At 34.8% G+C, this 14803-nt stretch overlaps 2 protein-coding genes across 37 annotated transcripts in view; one reads left to right on the forward strand and one right to left on the reverse strand.

Moving 5' to 3' along the window:
• Window positions 1–10605, forward strand: part of MRTFB (myocardin related transcription factor B) — a 93305-nt gene extending 82700 nt beyond the window's left edge. For 10 of the 11 annotated variants that reach the window (XM_054211147.1, XM_054211150.1, XM_054211154.1 and 7 more), the window contains 4 exons: window positions 912–1070; window positions 1379–1516; window positions 3036–3096; window positions 5076–10605. In XM_054211147.1, coding sequence (XP_054067122.1) covers window positions 912–1070; window positions 1379–1516; window positions 3036–3096; window positions 5076–5614 — 897 coding nt within the window. In that variant the 3' untranslated portion in view covers window positions 5615–10605. Of the gene's footprint in view, window positions 1–911; window positions 1071–1378; window positions 1517–3035; window positions 3097–5075 lie in introns of those variants that run through there. The other variant, XR_008467964.1, reaches the window with a different exon arrangement.
• LOC128913491 (uncharacterized) overlaps window positions 1–14803 on the reverse strand; it is an 81823-nt gene that overhangs the window by 47349 nt on the left and 19671 nt on the right. For 20 of the 26 annotated variants that reach the window (XR_008467978.1, XR_008467971.1, XR_008467973.1 and 17 more), the window contains one exon: window positions 13647–13741. Coding sequence is in view for 6 of the 26 variants with exons in the window: in XM_054211159.1 (XP_054067134.1) it covers window positions 13647–13741 (95 nt within the window). In the remaining 20 variants the exon portion in view is untranslated. Of the gene's footprint in view, window positions 1–12; window positions 409–6135; window positions 10801–13646; window positions 13742–14803 lie in introns of those variants that run through there. The other 6 variants (XR_008467982.1, XR_008467976.1, XR_008467969.1 and 3 more) reach the window with 4 other exon arrangements.

Genomic DNA, 14803 nt, shown 5'->3' on the forward strand with positions numbered 1-14803 from the left:
TGGAAAGTACAACAGTTTTCACACAGATGATCCAGGTGGCTAACAAAAACTGTATTAAGCCTTCTCACAGCAGACTTAATTTGGTATTCAGGCTGTATTCCACAAAGCTATCCTACCTTTATCTCCATCCCCGATCTAAGATTTGTCTCACCTTTGTCATAAAAGTATCTGGGAGTAATACTGAATTTAAAAGAAGAGTCTTATGCACTCATACATTCATAGATCCTCTTCCTCTCCCTTTAACTTAAAAACATGCGAAGTAGGATACTACTTGGAATCATTTGCAATGAGTGTATGGACTATCAGTTGAAGAAATAAAAAGTTTATGTACATACCAGTAACCGAATTTACAGTTGATACCCAAGTTCATCAGTTATATTTTGCCTCTCCCTCACTACTCATAGATATCTGTAGTTAAAAGAAATTAGAATTCTGTGGCACAAACCAAACCATTCTTAGAACAGGCAGCACAGGACAAGTGTGGATACGTATAGTAGTTTGTATCAGACCAGAAATATGTTCATTTTATTGACTGTCCACTAGGTGGGGAAATCATGCATACTGTATTAAACTGGTCCATACTCTTCTGAATGTATTTCAGAAAAATTATATCACACTTTCTCATGATTCATGGAAAATTGCAGGAAAATATTTTTAATTCTCAGTTATAAATGAAAGCATGTCACAGCACAAACTTTCTTTCAAAGAGAAATTGTTCTAGATTTACAAATTACTCCACTGGAGGGAAAAAGCAGTACAAATAACATTCCCTTAGTAGGGAACTTAAGCAAACGAGTATTTTTAATTTAAAAAAAAAAGTCTTAAACTTTATAAATGTAATCTATCCAGTGTTGTTAATTTAAAAAAAAAAAGCCACCACAACCTAAGACTGATATATTAATCCTTTACAGGTTTTTCCAGCTACCACATCAAATACGGTATTTTCCTATCAGACTGCACCAGTTACAACACCTTCACAATCTTTTATTAATAAAACATCAAACTCTAACATTCACACTGGTGGTAATCAGGTTCCCTCTGTGCAGAATGGACCTGCTACTCCTAATAAGGTAAGATTAGCACAACAGTGTTCCATAAAGTTCAGTTTTATATTATCATTCTTAAACAACATGTGACTATGTGCATACTGCAGTTCACTCAAGGAGGAAGAATGTTTTGTAGATTTTCATAAGGCATGTATGTATACATGCGTGAGAAAAAGAGAAAGAAACTATTATTTTATCCCTCCAATTACCTATGCTGCTGCTGTTTGCAAATATGTAGATTGGTACAAGAAAATAGGATAACTTGCAGACCTTGATCCATCTTGAATTCACTAGAAGGTATTGTTTAGTCATTATTTTGTTATTTCATGCAGCCTGGCTCTCCATCTCAAGCCCAGCCTTATATTGTTCAACAATCCCTCTTCAACAACACAGTATCCAAGACAAAAGATCCTCCTCGTTATGAAGAGGCCATAAAACAGACCCGCAATATTCAGACATCACACCGTGAGGTAGTTATTTTCTCCTGTTTAGTCTATTAAAACATCTTTTTTTCCTTTAGAATTATCAAAGCCATAGCTTATTTTAGTTTTTTGTTTGGTGTCAAGATTTTCTAACGTACCCTGTTAATATTTTCATAACTGTGTTCAACTGCAGGACTCCTGTTTCATGGTTCTTTTTACTAAAGCAACAGACATGTAAATAAGTCTTACAGTATCCAGTTGGTGATATATATAATTGGAATAATGCTGCTAGTGCTACTTAATAGTAACTAGCCTTCAACTGACTTGTTTCAAGGAGGTATGATACCCAAACTTCAGACTTAGAAGAGAGAAAATATATTCATATTTTCCAAAGTGAGTAAACTTGAGCAGAATGTGTGTGAGTGTGTTTATACACACTTAGGTAAACATTTTTTATATATATATATGTGTGTGTGTATATATATATACACACACACACACATGAGCATAGGTGCTTGCTTCAAAAGAGGCTACATTTAGTGAGCTTCATGAATAATCCTATGGATGCTTTGTCCGTTTACCATTATACCCTTCATGTTGGAGGAAAGTTGGAAACAAAATTAATGAGCATCCCTAACCTCATGCGTTTCAGAGCTATCCCCCCAAAAAAATCCTTGTAGCAACTTAGTATTGGTTGCTGGGTTTGTGGTAGCAGACACTCAGGCAGAAGTGTGGGTATCTAATGCCATTTCATATGTTCTTGGCATGTGTGAGACATCCACACAGTGAAGGCACACACAACTACTTCTATCACTACCAGTTACCAAAGTGCCTCCCCACTGGCCTCTTTTCGGAAGCTAGATCTCTTGATGACAAACTACTTCCCATCTCTGGAGTATAACCAATGTTTTAAAACAGTTATAGTTTTGAGACCATCATAGAAGTTTCTACTTTTCCTAGACCTTTTTTGAAATAATAGGTTTGTGGGGGTTTTCTTACGTTACCTTAAGGTACAAATATTCAGGAGATGGCTGTTTAAAAGAAACAGATGAACAGTTGATGAAAACTTCCCCCCACTTTTTAAAAAAAAGAACATTAATTTACTAATTGGGAAAAAAAAAACCACAAACAAAAAACCAAAACAACTTGCACCTAACAAAATGCATCTTACATGATGACTATTCGCAGGATATCTCTGAGAGAAAGCAGTTCAGGGTGCAGCCCCAAAGTCCTGCAGTTATTTCAGATACTTACCCTGCTACAAAACAGGGTTAGTAATTCTTCTTATCCCTAGTTTTCTGCACCTCTCCTCTAGGTTGCCTTCATTAAATCTTTGTCTTACTTTTCAGGTTTTTTTTTACCCTATTCCTTTGTACTGAAACTGACGACAGGGATTACAAGTGTCTCTCCAAAGTATTTCTCTGTTTTCTAGATTGACAGTTTCGTATGAAGAATTTTAGGCTTGATCATAAGTTAGTAGTTATGTACCATTGAGAGAAGCTAGGATCAGTCAGCTTAGGAAAAAATACTACATGAAAAAGCATAACCCTTTTTTCATGTACTACAGATTTCCAGTGCACACAGTCAGCAGATGGATGATCTTTTTGATATTCTCATCAAGAGCGGAGGTAAGCTAATTGACATCTGTGTGATATAGTGATTTAAAACCTGGTAAGAAAAGCTCTGTGCTATAATCAAAGGAAAAAAATTCTTCCAGGGAGAAGAGGTGGAAGTTATCCAGCCTGGATGAAAATAGTATTTCTGAAAGTTTGCAATAATTATCTATTAAAGAAAACATTTACCAAAACACATACAGTCAACCTGCCGTGGAACTTCTCTGCTTGTAAATCAGCCCAGGCAGACCTTTGCAGTAATCCACACAGCATTCAAACAATTAAAATAACACCTTAGCTTAGCACAGACCTATTTTATCAAAATTGGAAAAGTTGAGCATGGCCATATAATATATATTGAAATTATACAAAAGATAGAATAAGGTAAGAGTGAAAGCATGTTGATACTAGAATTTCATTAAATATGAAATGATCATATATCATCAACTCTAAACATCAAAGATACATTACTGGAAAAAGTACATATGAACTACAGAGACATTAATAAATAACAACTTTCTATGTCAGTTAAAATAAGGGAGCTATCAGAAAGGAACTGAAATAACTGAAGTAATATACAAAGTAGCTTTGCTGTAAAAGGAGGCGGCTTTCAGGCATAATTAGGCTTTGTAGACTAAGAAGCCATTACAATACTGAGGAATGTTCTGGTGCCAAGCAATTCAATTAACTTAATGTTTTGTACTACTGTCATACAAGGATTTCATCAGCAGCGAATGCCAGGACATGTGACTGATTGTACGCTATTAGAAGATTTTAGCCATATTTTAAACATCAAAGTATTTTCTCTTTTGCAAAGCAAATTGCAAAGTCAGCTGAAGAAAATGGAGTGACAGACTGAGATAAGTGACCTGTGCAGTGAGCAACTCAAGCTAAATTCAAAAATGCTTTCAGTGCTTTTATTAAAATATTGCACGGGTAGTTCAAAGTTCTACCTCTGGAACAGAGGATGTAGGAAACATTGGTGTGCTTACTTAAATATTTGCATTGAGTGTTACGTTACTAAACCTATTTGATCTTAAAGGTGACAACTGCTCCGTATTTGCCAAGTTGCCGTAAAAAAGCAAATGTTTCCTGATCATCTTTATGAAAAACAAAGTAAAGCACTCAGGGTTCTTGCACTTACATAAGCAAGTTCTACACTGAAAAATGTTTAGTTTATTAATGTACTTCAAGAGAGTGAGAGGGTCCGTTTAGTAATGCTTTGCTTTTACTAAGCAATCATTTCAATAGGTACTCTTACAGGTTTTAGGAATGTGGGTTTTGCTTGGAAAACTGGTGCAAAATATATTGTCAAGTATATTTTTGCTGGCAGAAACATCACGTGTGCTAGAGGATTTATTTGCATATTCTGGTCTGTCTAATGTTATTTTTGGACTCCATTCACATATAAGAATTAATTGGGACTTACTCTGCTTTATTTCATTTTATTGTTACTGACGCTATCTTACATGGAACTTCTTGACAGAAGAGTAGTTTTAGATTCTAGAATCAGGAATAAATGCATCCTAATCATATCAGTTGATCTCTTAGACTCTAATTCATCAAGGTGGACACAGTACTAAACAGGGATGGAACTGAAAATTGGTTCAGGTATTCTTCTCTAAATGAAGATGCGTGTTGGTTCCATAATTATTCTAATTAGTCAGAAGAACTATAAACATGAAGGAGGTAAAGCTAAAATCTAGAAAATTGTTCCTTTTTTCATCAATATAAGTATTTTAATTGGCTGAAGTATTACTGAAAGCAGAACCCTGGAACTTGTTTTAAAATACTTTGTTGTTCGTAGAGTACCTGACATAGTCTGATGTATGTGGTGTTTGTATTATCAGAACAGCAAAATGACTCTGACTCCTTTGAGTTCACTGTGGATGCATCCCAAAGTGGGCAACAAAGGAGTGGAAGTTGTAAGCCTGAGGATATATGACATTATCTTTTCTGAATTAAATAGTGGTTTTCTTTTTTTTTTATTACAGAGATTTCCCTTCCAATAAAGGAGGAACCATCTCCCATTTCTAAAATGAGACCAGTAACAGCCAACATCACTACAATGCCAGTGAATACAGTGATATCCCGCCCACCACCACAAATCCAAATGGCCCCTCCTCCTGTGTCCTTAGAACCAACAACCAGCTTGTCTATAAGTCTGGAAAACCAACTTGAAGCCCTCTTGGATGGAACTTTACCATCAGGTAATGAAATTCCTCAACTGACAAGCAGTAATGAGGACAGAGAGTCATTTTCTTTAATTGAAGACCTCCAGAATGATCTGCTTAATCACTCCAGCATTTTAGATCACTCTCATTCACCCATGGAAACATCCGACCCACAGTTTACCAGTAATAATTCTTGTCTGTCTCTTGACCTTCCCGATACAAATTTGGACAATATGGAATGGCTAGACATTACAATGCCCAGCTCCTCATCTGGACTCACTCCTCTCAGTTCTACTGCCCCCAGCGTGTTTTCCACTGACTTTCTAGATCCACAAGACCTACAGTTGCACTGGGATTAAGCTATAGCCAATGAGAACACGACCTGCAAGTCTCTTTACAGCAGAGGTCCATTATTGTACCATTCTGATTGCAGTTAAGATAAATTGAGATAGTAATGTTTGGAAGAACAAATGCTTGAAGCTAATTCCTTACTGATTTTCAAGTTTACAACAGTGAATTACTTTATGTTCCTATCAGTAATGCAGATCAGGGCCCTCTGAAAGCTGTATTTCACAAGTCAAGAAAGGATGATTGTATTTACTGATTAAAAGTACCCCAAGGTAAATGTATCACGAATATTTAAGAATGAAGTTATGTCTCTGACTTTGTAATGCTTAAATGAGCAACACAACATGGCTAAACTTAGAGAAGAAAAAGTGAGATTTCAACTGTCTGTATTGACACAGTGAGCAAATGTTTGGGGGAGGGGGAGGTATCACTGCACTTCATTGTTCCTGTGGACAGCCTGAGCCAGGTTCAAAATGAATTGTGAGGGCAAAGGCAAGTAGAAACACTGGCTGGTTCAGTGAAATTTCATATATCTAGTCTCTTAATTTGTTCAAGTTGTTTTTATATTTTGGTTTTGTGGTTTTTAAAACTCTTCCCCCATTCTTTAATCATGCGGGAAGAAGTTAACTGCATCCAAAGGGACATTAAGTGTTACTGCAAGAAATCCACTGTAGCTATGCCAGGTAATATTGAGAACACTGAATTTTGTATAGCAATGCTCTGGATTTAATAGCTAGGTTTTAATGTGTATATCAGACAGTTATTTGTATACTCTTTTAACTTTGTATAGTTTATTTTTGTGAACAGAGGGGAACAGTGGTCTTCAAAGAAGAAATTACTATAACGGAAGTAATAAACCTCCTAATTTACTTTGTGTTTGAGGATATTTGTTAGATCATTGAATTCAGTATCTCAGCATATTAGAATAGTTTGAGAAAGTAGAAAAGTTTAATTAATGCTGTTGTGCACTATGATCCTGCAAGCACCTATGCAAGAATAGTCCCAATACCCTCAATAAAAGATGTTTGTAGGATCAGACCGAGTTGCAGGGGACAGTACTGACAGGACAACCATCATTTCTTAATGATACTTTATCTATTGGACAGCTTTATCTACCACTACATAACATCAGTGAAGCTAAACAGAGAAGCTGCTCAGTGAGAATCCTAAATAGCACACATTTATGGAAAATTATAAAAGGCTAATAAGCATTATGAGGATGTACGTTTTCATGATAAAAAAGCATATTTTGTACCTGAAACAGATAATAGCAAAAATTAAGCTCTTACCTCACAACACATGAAAATATTATTATTTTTCTAAAGCCCTTAGTTTTTTTCAGAGCCTATTATGAAAGCAGTTGGAAAACCAAACAAAACAATGCAAACAGAAGTAAAATACATACTTTGTAATTTTATGGTTGATTCTCAGGTAGTAGCTGTTAAATGTTGCCGTAGATGATGTAGGGTGATAATCAAACATAAAATTGGAATTATTTCCTATTAGGGAATTCCTAAATTAAGATACAAGGAAACAGTACCCTGTTTCCTGAACAACAGAATCGTGATATGTTTGCTAGTCTGAAAACTGATCTCATTGCCAAATTCCTTCCTCAACACCAACCTTCAAAAATAAAGTTTTGTAGGAACTAATGAAAAAATGCCTGAAGCTTTTCTTACTTCTTAGAGTAGTGATACGTATGAGAATATCAAAGAAATAATGAAAACAGAAAGTAGCTGTTAACTATTTAGCAACCTGTATCACATTAAAAACAAAAACCAAACCAAAACAAAAAACCCACAACACAATTATGTTAATGTAAAACAAAATACTTTTGTCAGAAAATGTTGTGAAATTAACTGCAAATTTCTGCCTCCAGATATACAATGCAGTCTGGCTTACTAATATTACAGAACTCCATCAGCTTCGGATAAAATAGTGAATTATATCATGGATTCAGGGTTTGAACTGTCATCATATGTTTGCATCATATCAGTTATCAGCACTTTAAATCATTACATATCTTCAATAGTTTTACAGGCCAGGATTTACTTTAATCTGAAACTAAGTCCAAAAAAACAATCTGTGGAGATTTTCACAATAAAAGACAAAGTTGAAAGATATATTTCCTTATTCCTTCTTGCTGTGCCTACAGTGCTTGGTACAATATTACACGTGGACTGTCTGCCTTAAATTGTGATGGTATGGGACTCTTTAATAACATTGAACAAATACATTCAACTTTTTGCATTCCTTTTCATCATATTGTCTTGGGAGCTAATACTCTGAGATACTAAGTGCCCTCAGCTGTTACGAGAATAAGAATTAAGGACTCTTGGTCTGAGGACAACTTTGAATGAAATTTAGTGTTCTGCAGTACTGTCAATTTATTGTGTGTGATATATCAGACATCGTACCACATGTGCAGTTAGTTACCCCTTTTTGACCCTGCCTTCTGATTAAATAAGAGGCAAGGAAATTAATTTTTAGCGAACAAATTAACCTAGAGCAACTGTACTGTCATTTTTGATGTGCATGTAAATAGAGCTTAAAACTGGCAAAGTCATCTTGCTACAAAACTATCCTTATCAGCAGTGTAGAATGTTAACTAATCCATAGGAATCTATGTGCAGAAATAGACCCAAACAGTTGAGATGTGTTGTTATCAGTACAGTATAGCTTTCTACTCTAAAAGTCTATTTGCAAAAAAAAATAAAAATTAAAAAAACTAAGGGATCATTTTAGTTTTTAAAGTACCAATATTCTGGTGTAGGGAATGTGTGATTACTTTTTTGTACATTTCAGAATTATGTGTATTAAACCTTATATATAATGGTTTGCTTTAGATTTTGTTCTGAAATGTGATATATTTGCCATAGTTATATATGCCTGTTATGGCAGAAATAGGTTTTGCTTAGACTTTTGTGTGTGCATGTTTTACATAAGAATTTTTGTAACACAAATACAATACATCTTAGAAATTTCATCATGACTGTGCAGTTTGACTGTACAGAACTGAATATATTTCTCATTAAGAGAACAGTTGCAAAGGAATGCATTGGCACTAAATTTGCCGTTTAATGGCTGCAGTATACTAACAGAACACATCCTATCAAATGTGTTGTTAGTAAATCCTTCAAAGTAATTAAGAATACCATTTTATCAGTGTGAAAATCAAAAGTTGGTGTTACACTTCTAGACTTGGAGAGAGCTCAGACATACGTTTTACACGGCTAATGTTAATCAAGAGGAGTCACATCACGCGTTTAATACAGAAATTACATTTGTTACGCACTTTTAGTGCCATTCATCATTAGTTAACGCAAGTAAGTTTACAAGCAAAATTTTGTTTAACAGTATAAATAGTTAAGAAACCATTGTCATAAATTTAGCAATTCTCTCTGAGAATAAAATGAATTTATGGCAGTTGTTCTCTACAGAAATTTAGAGTCTAATCCAGCAATGTGGGCTTGCAGAATCAGACCTTTAAAAAGCTGAAGCCACAGCTTTTAGAAATAATCACTATTTACTACTGAATTTTTTTTCCCCAAAGTATTTCTAAATTCACCAACAAGAGTTATGTTCAAGGAAGCAGGTGATCAAAATAAAAGTTTTAATATTAAACTTTTATGTTACATAATCTCAAACATTTTAATGCCTGAAAAGTGTAGGCACTGAAATTGGAAACCAAGCACAAGCTGATGAACTGCTTTCAAGGCAGAGAAAATGCAATCACAGGATACATTTAACTGGAAGGGCATTATGTAATCAAAACACAGGAAAGCTCACCGATGTAAACAACTATTATTTGGGTAGCATCTTCAGTGTACTATAAACTTAAAGCAAATTCTATTATAACTGGAAAAAAATTTCTTCCACTTATCTCTAGTAAATGTTCTGTTAAAACTCTTTATGTTGTGGCCTATTAAATTGCCTTTTGATGACTTCTAGACCATACTACAGATGTTTTTTTAATGAGATATGTGGAATGGAGTTGCATACAGTATATACATGGCCAATAAAGAGCATCCACTAAAAGCTGCAGTAATCTCAAATATTCCTTTTATACCAGTTTGCTAGGAATAAATATAAAGTGCAAAAAAGAGACACCTACGCCATTCTGTAGTGTCCAATACTGAATATAAAGACTTTTTAGGTTAAAAGTGCATAAATGTATTTGTAGAAATCTAGCCAAAAAAAGCCATTCTAGCTATGAGAGCAAATTCTCAATAAAAAGCAGGGAATGGTTAATAACTATATAATCACACTATTTTTATAAAAAACACAACTCAGATATTCAAAAGACAGCCTAAAATAAATTATAATAATATAAAAATTTAAATAGGAACCAAAGCATTGCCATTTATATTGCCAAAGGAGGCACTTTGTATTTTGAAGCATAGGAAATTAAATCCCCAGAAGTATTATCCATACTTTTTTAAAATTAAGGATGTAGATATTTTCAAAGCTGTTTTTGATGTTTAACAGTACAGATCTGTTTTTGTTGTTTGAGAAATTTGTATTAAGTAATAGCACAGGCTTTTTTCCAGATAGGATTTTTCTTCACAGTACTGCTTGCAGTAGAAATAACGCTAACCCGAGTAGGTGTTTTTTTTCTTTTTTTCATAGTCATAATTATGTCTTAGCATCTCATTTTTGTGAAAAGAAGAAAATAGACACCTGTTTCTAGGGCGCTCTTCATTTAAGCACTACTTTACTAAATGCAAATTATGGCAATCAGGGCGTCAGTTTATGTATTGCCTTTCTATAAGAAACCATGATGCCTTTGTATTTGCTGTTTGCACCCCTAAAATCAATTCCATATGTTTGAATGCCATATGTTTTGCACATTGTACTGTATATATGTAATGCATACTGTATTTTTATATGTGTACTACATTTATCAAATATTTTGTACATAGTGGCAATATTGTAGCTACTGAGGAAATGTTTGATATTTCAGCATTTTTGCTAAGTGTCTCAAATAAAAAAGGAAACTGTGTTCATTTGTCCGTGCTTACTACTAAAAAGTGAAAAATATCATTAATAATAATCAACAAAAATTGTGACTCTTATGAGCCTGAAACATTTGGCCTATGTTCTAAGTATCTTTCCCACAAAAAGGAGTAAGAATCAAGTCTGCACTTAGACAAAGTCCAAAAGAACGATGGTTTGTCTTAAAAATCAGAGCCAAAATCTGTAAGAATAGAGATTTCCTGAGCAGTACTACTATATTAATTACTTATCTGGGTTTTTTATTCTTTTCTGAAGAAAAGGTAGGGTAAGAACCCAGACTTTTGAGTACTTTTTGTCATTTAAAAAAAAACTTTTAAATCCTAATGTATTCACAAGTGTAACTATCTTACATAACACACAGGTAAAATACATGTGATACTCTTCAATGTACTTTAAATGAAGTGGCTTCATAACAATTAAAACAATTGTAATCAATGACCTTTTTATATCGCTCATAAGCCATACAATCCTTATTTTGTAATTTGTCATCATGTTTTCATGACATGCAGCTGCTGGGGTTTACCCCCCTACACCTCATCTACTAACTAGTTCACTGAAAAATTATTATTTCTTTGGATCAGCCCAATCTTTCAAGCTTAAGATTCCAAGAATCCCTCTCCTGCCATAGTACTTTTTAGAAGGTATGAACAGTTTGGAAGGGACTGCTTTTCGTAAGCTACCCAGAGAGTAATGATGTGTTAACTGCACAAACCTAAGAAGCTCTGACAGTGTACTAACAACTCAGAAATGTATTAAGTAATTTTGTACATTGTTCTTTTTCACAAGAGCAAAACACCTTATTTAAAACGTCTTCTGAAGTGTGTTGTAGAAGAGGACTTTACAGTTACATAGTGCATGTATTGACCATGTATGACTGCGTAAGGGTACTAAACAGATCACTGAACAAGCACTAATTTAAACCCATCCCTATCAAAAAGAAATTGATCAAAACTCAAGATGCTGTGGTAAGACTTGGGAAAATACAGTATGATTCTAGTACATATTTTCGTCAACCTCGGAGAGTCGAGTTGCTAACAAAATTCTCTAAAAATAATCTCTTGGATTAGTCCACACCTTTTGCTGGTGGAGAGAGGAACAAGCTGCAACACTGAAGTTATGTATAAAAGCAACAGCAAGGGAGACTGAAGGCTCTAATACTGCTCTGAATTAGAGTGCCACAGTGAAAAAGGAAGAAGGAAAAAACCTAGAGTTTCTTCCTCCCTCCAAGTGGTATTTTTTCAGGGAGGGGAAACAGGGCAGCTCAAAATATGGAATAAACAAGGCATTCCAGAGAGGTGCATGTTCCTGTTGTGAACCTCTCCTGTCACTGCCCTGGAGCAGACTGATGGAGTGGTTCCACTGAGCTGCTCAGATCAGGCCACACAGATAACATCTCGTAGAAAGCTGTGCCTGTGCGATCAGGCAAGCTTCTGAATATTCCCCAAATAGCTTAACCTCATTTGTGAGTCAAATGCAACATTTTGTTCACTTATGCAAATGAACCTTTAAGGCCTTTTAGAGTGAAGTGTAATGAAACTATTAAAATATCATTGCAGATTACTGGGTGTATTTCACCTTGTGATACAGACTTCTGCTCCTAATTGCGTTACATTGTCACAGATACAGAAATAATCCCCACGTAAATGTATATGGACATTCTTATCAGCTACAAAATACTGTGATTCTTTTTTTTTATTCTTTACAGTACTCATCTTGAATTTAACAAGGAAGTAAATTATGTTTGTATCACATTTTTCTGAATAGAGGCTACCTGTAATTCTCTAACAATAAAAAATAATTTGTAAAAAACCCAAACAAGTACGTACAAAGAAAAAGGCTCTTCTGTGAGAAATTAAGGGATATTTCACAACTATAATAAGGCAAAGAAAGGATTAGAAAGTTATTTCTGATGTAGATATGATTATACCACTTTCATTCATAACTTTCCCGAATTCTTCCAAGGTTTTCAAGATGTGCTGGATTGTGGGATTCTGTATTTGCATTTTTATTCTGCTTAGCTTGTGTTCTAGAACACCTTTGTGCATTTCTTCAGGAGAACGAGCTATGAGCTGTTCAATATGCACGAAGCTTCTTTTCATGATGAAGCTATTTCATTTAAATATTTACTATTATACTCCCTCTTGTGGAGGCAGTCCGCATACTAGATCATCCACCCTTTCCTGTCTGTTTTATGCTGATGAATCACAACTCGGCCAAGCGTTACAAAACCCTTAAAGTAATAAGTAGTACCCATAAAAATGAACAAATTAAAACTTACTAATATGCCCTGTAAATGTCATAGAATACCTTTTCTTTATGAACTTTAACCATTCTAAAAATTTGTAGGCTATATGTGCCACAAACTTACCTTCAGATATCACATACCAAACACAAACATTGCAAAACAAATGCAGCACTTTTTGACTATGTATTTGTGCACTACAGAATTTATAGTTAGAATATATCAGAGACAAAGCACTTGTTTGGGTGCCAACTGGCAATTTGGGATTCTGATGGTTTTATAAAGACCAAGAAATATAAACACATATGCCTCCCCCCATAATATTAATATGTTCATATTAGTATTATGATGTAAACACAAAGACAAGGACTGATGAAGCTTGAGATTATGCTGAATTAACTTCTTCCGCAAGCTAACCCCTCGTTTTCAATAAAACCTGAATATATTAAACCATGTTCTCCAAATGGCTACCAGCACATTTGTCTTTACTCTCTAAATGCTATATAGTCCTGCCTATTAGATTGTTTCGTATTATACAAATAATGCTAAAGAGTGACATATTTCTCAGCATATGCCTCAAGTTAGAGATGTTTCCTCGATAGCAAAAAGTCATGCACATTGCCCCACACCCCCATGCTATAGTCTGCAACCCCACCAAGACCTTCCTAAAAGAGAATCAAAGTAACAAATTAGGGGAGTGTGTGTGAGAGGTTTTTTTTTTAAGTGTTTATCTGTAAAATCATAGAGTAACTCTAAGAGGTATTTCCCTTCACATAAAAAATTACCTGAAGATGAGTCTCCAGTCTTCTCTGTAGAACAAGGACTGCAGGGCCACTGTACCATAACACTGCATCATTCTTGAATCCCTCCAAGACAGCTGCTGTTGATGAAAAGTTAAAATAGTGAACAGAAACATGCTTTCATAAAGCTAGGACAAAGTCTAAGCTTAATTAATTGATAACTGAGGAGCATTCCAGCTACCCCATAGCAAATCTTTATAAATTCAGTTATACAGTTGCACAAATTCCGCATAAATATGACTGTTCCCCTGTATCTCCTCGAGAGAATCAGTGAGATTTGTAGAAAGGCCTAGTTTTGTACACTAAAACAGATATCAAAGCCCTCTCCTAAAGCAACACCTCCATCTCATAACACCGAGGCTTAGGGAAGGAAGAAAAAGAACCTGGTGATGATCTCCTTCCAACAAAATCTCTAACATCTTTTCTGTATCTGAGTCTTCTATAGATTTTCCTTTAGGAAATTCTTGTTGTCTTTTTAAAGAGTTTGTCAGAAGAGAATACTGCATAAGGAGGATTCAGCATAAAAGAATAAAGGCTTTCACACAGAGCTCAAACAAGGGTAATGACCAACAGAAAAAATACTTTCAAACAAAAGTATGCAGACATCAAAAAACCCCACAGGCGATTACACAAATGTACATTTTTAGTTATAAAAACTATTGTTTTGATAAATCAGCTCACCATTAAATAGCACTTTATTTAGGTAGATAGTAACAAGTATTTCCTCTTAATGTACTGAGAGTTTTATGATTTCAAATCGAACTTTCAATCTCCCCATACAGTTAAGGAAGAACTTTAGCATTAGAAGTTGCTTTACCATTAAATAGCTTTTCTGATGCTGACCAAACACTTTTATTAAAATTGTAGTGTATTTGAAGAGATATATGAATTCCACATATAATTCAAATAGTCCCCTCTGTTTCCTCCCATTGTAAAATTAGTTCTCTGCTCGCAAAGATACAAAAACATGAATAAAACAAGCACAGATGCAAGCTGCACAAGAACTGTGATGACAAGTTACAAGTGGCAAGTATTGGCACAGTACTATTCTGGCTTCCCAATTTCCCATAGTCCAGATGAGGGTATGTCCTTTGAAGTTAGTGTGAACAAGAGTAGCACATAAATATCTATGAGCCCAATTC

The sequence above is a fragment of the Rissa tridactyla genome, chromosome 8 (assembly GCF_028500815.1).
Source record: "Rissa tridactyla isolate bRisTri1 chromosome 8, bRisTri1.patW.cur.20221130, whole genome shotgun sequence".
Taxonomy (NCBI): Eukaryota; Metazoa; Chordata; class Aves; order Charadriiformes; family Laridae; genus Rissa; species Rissa tridactyla.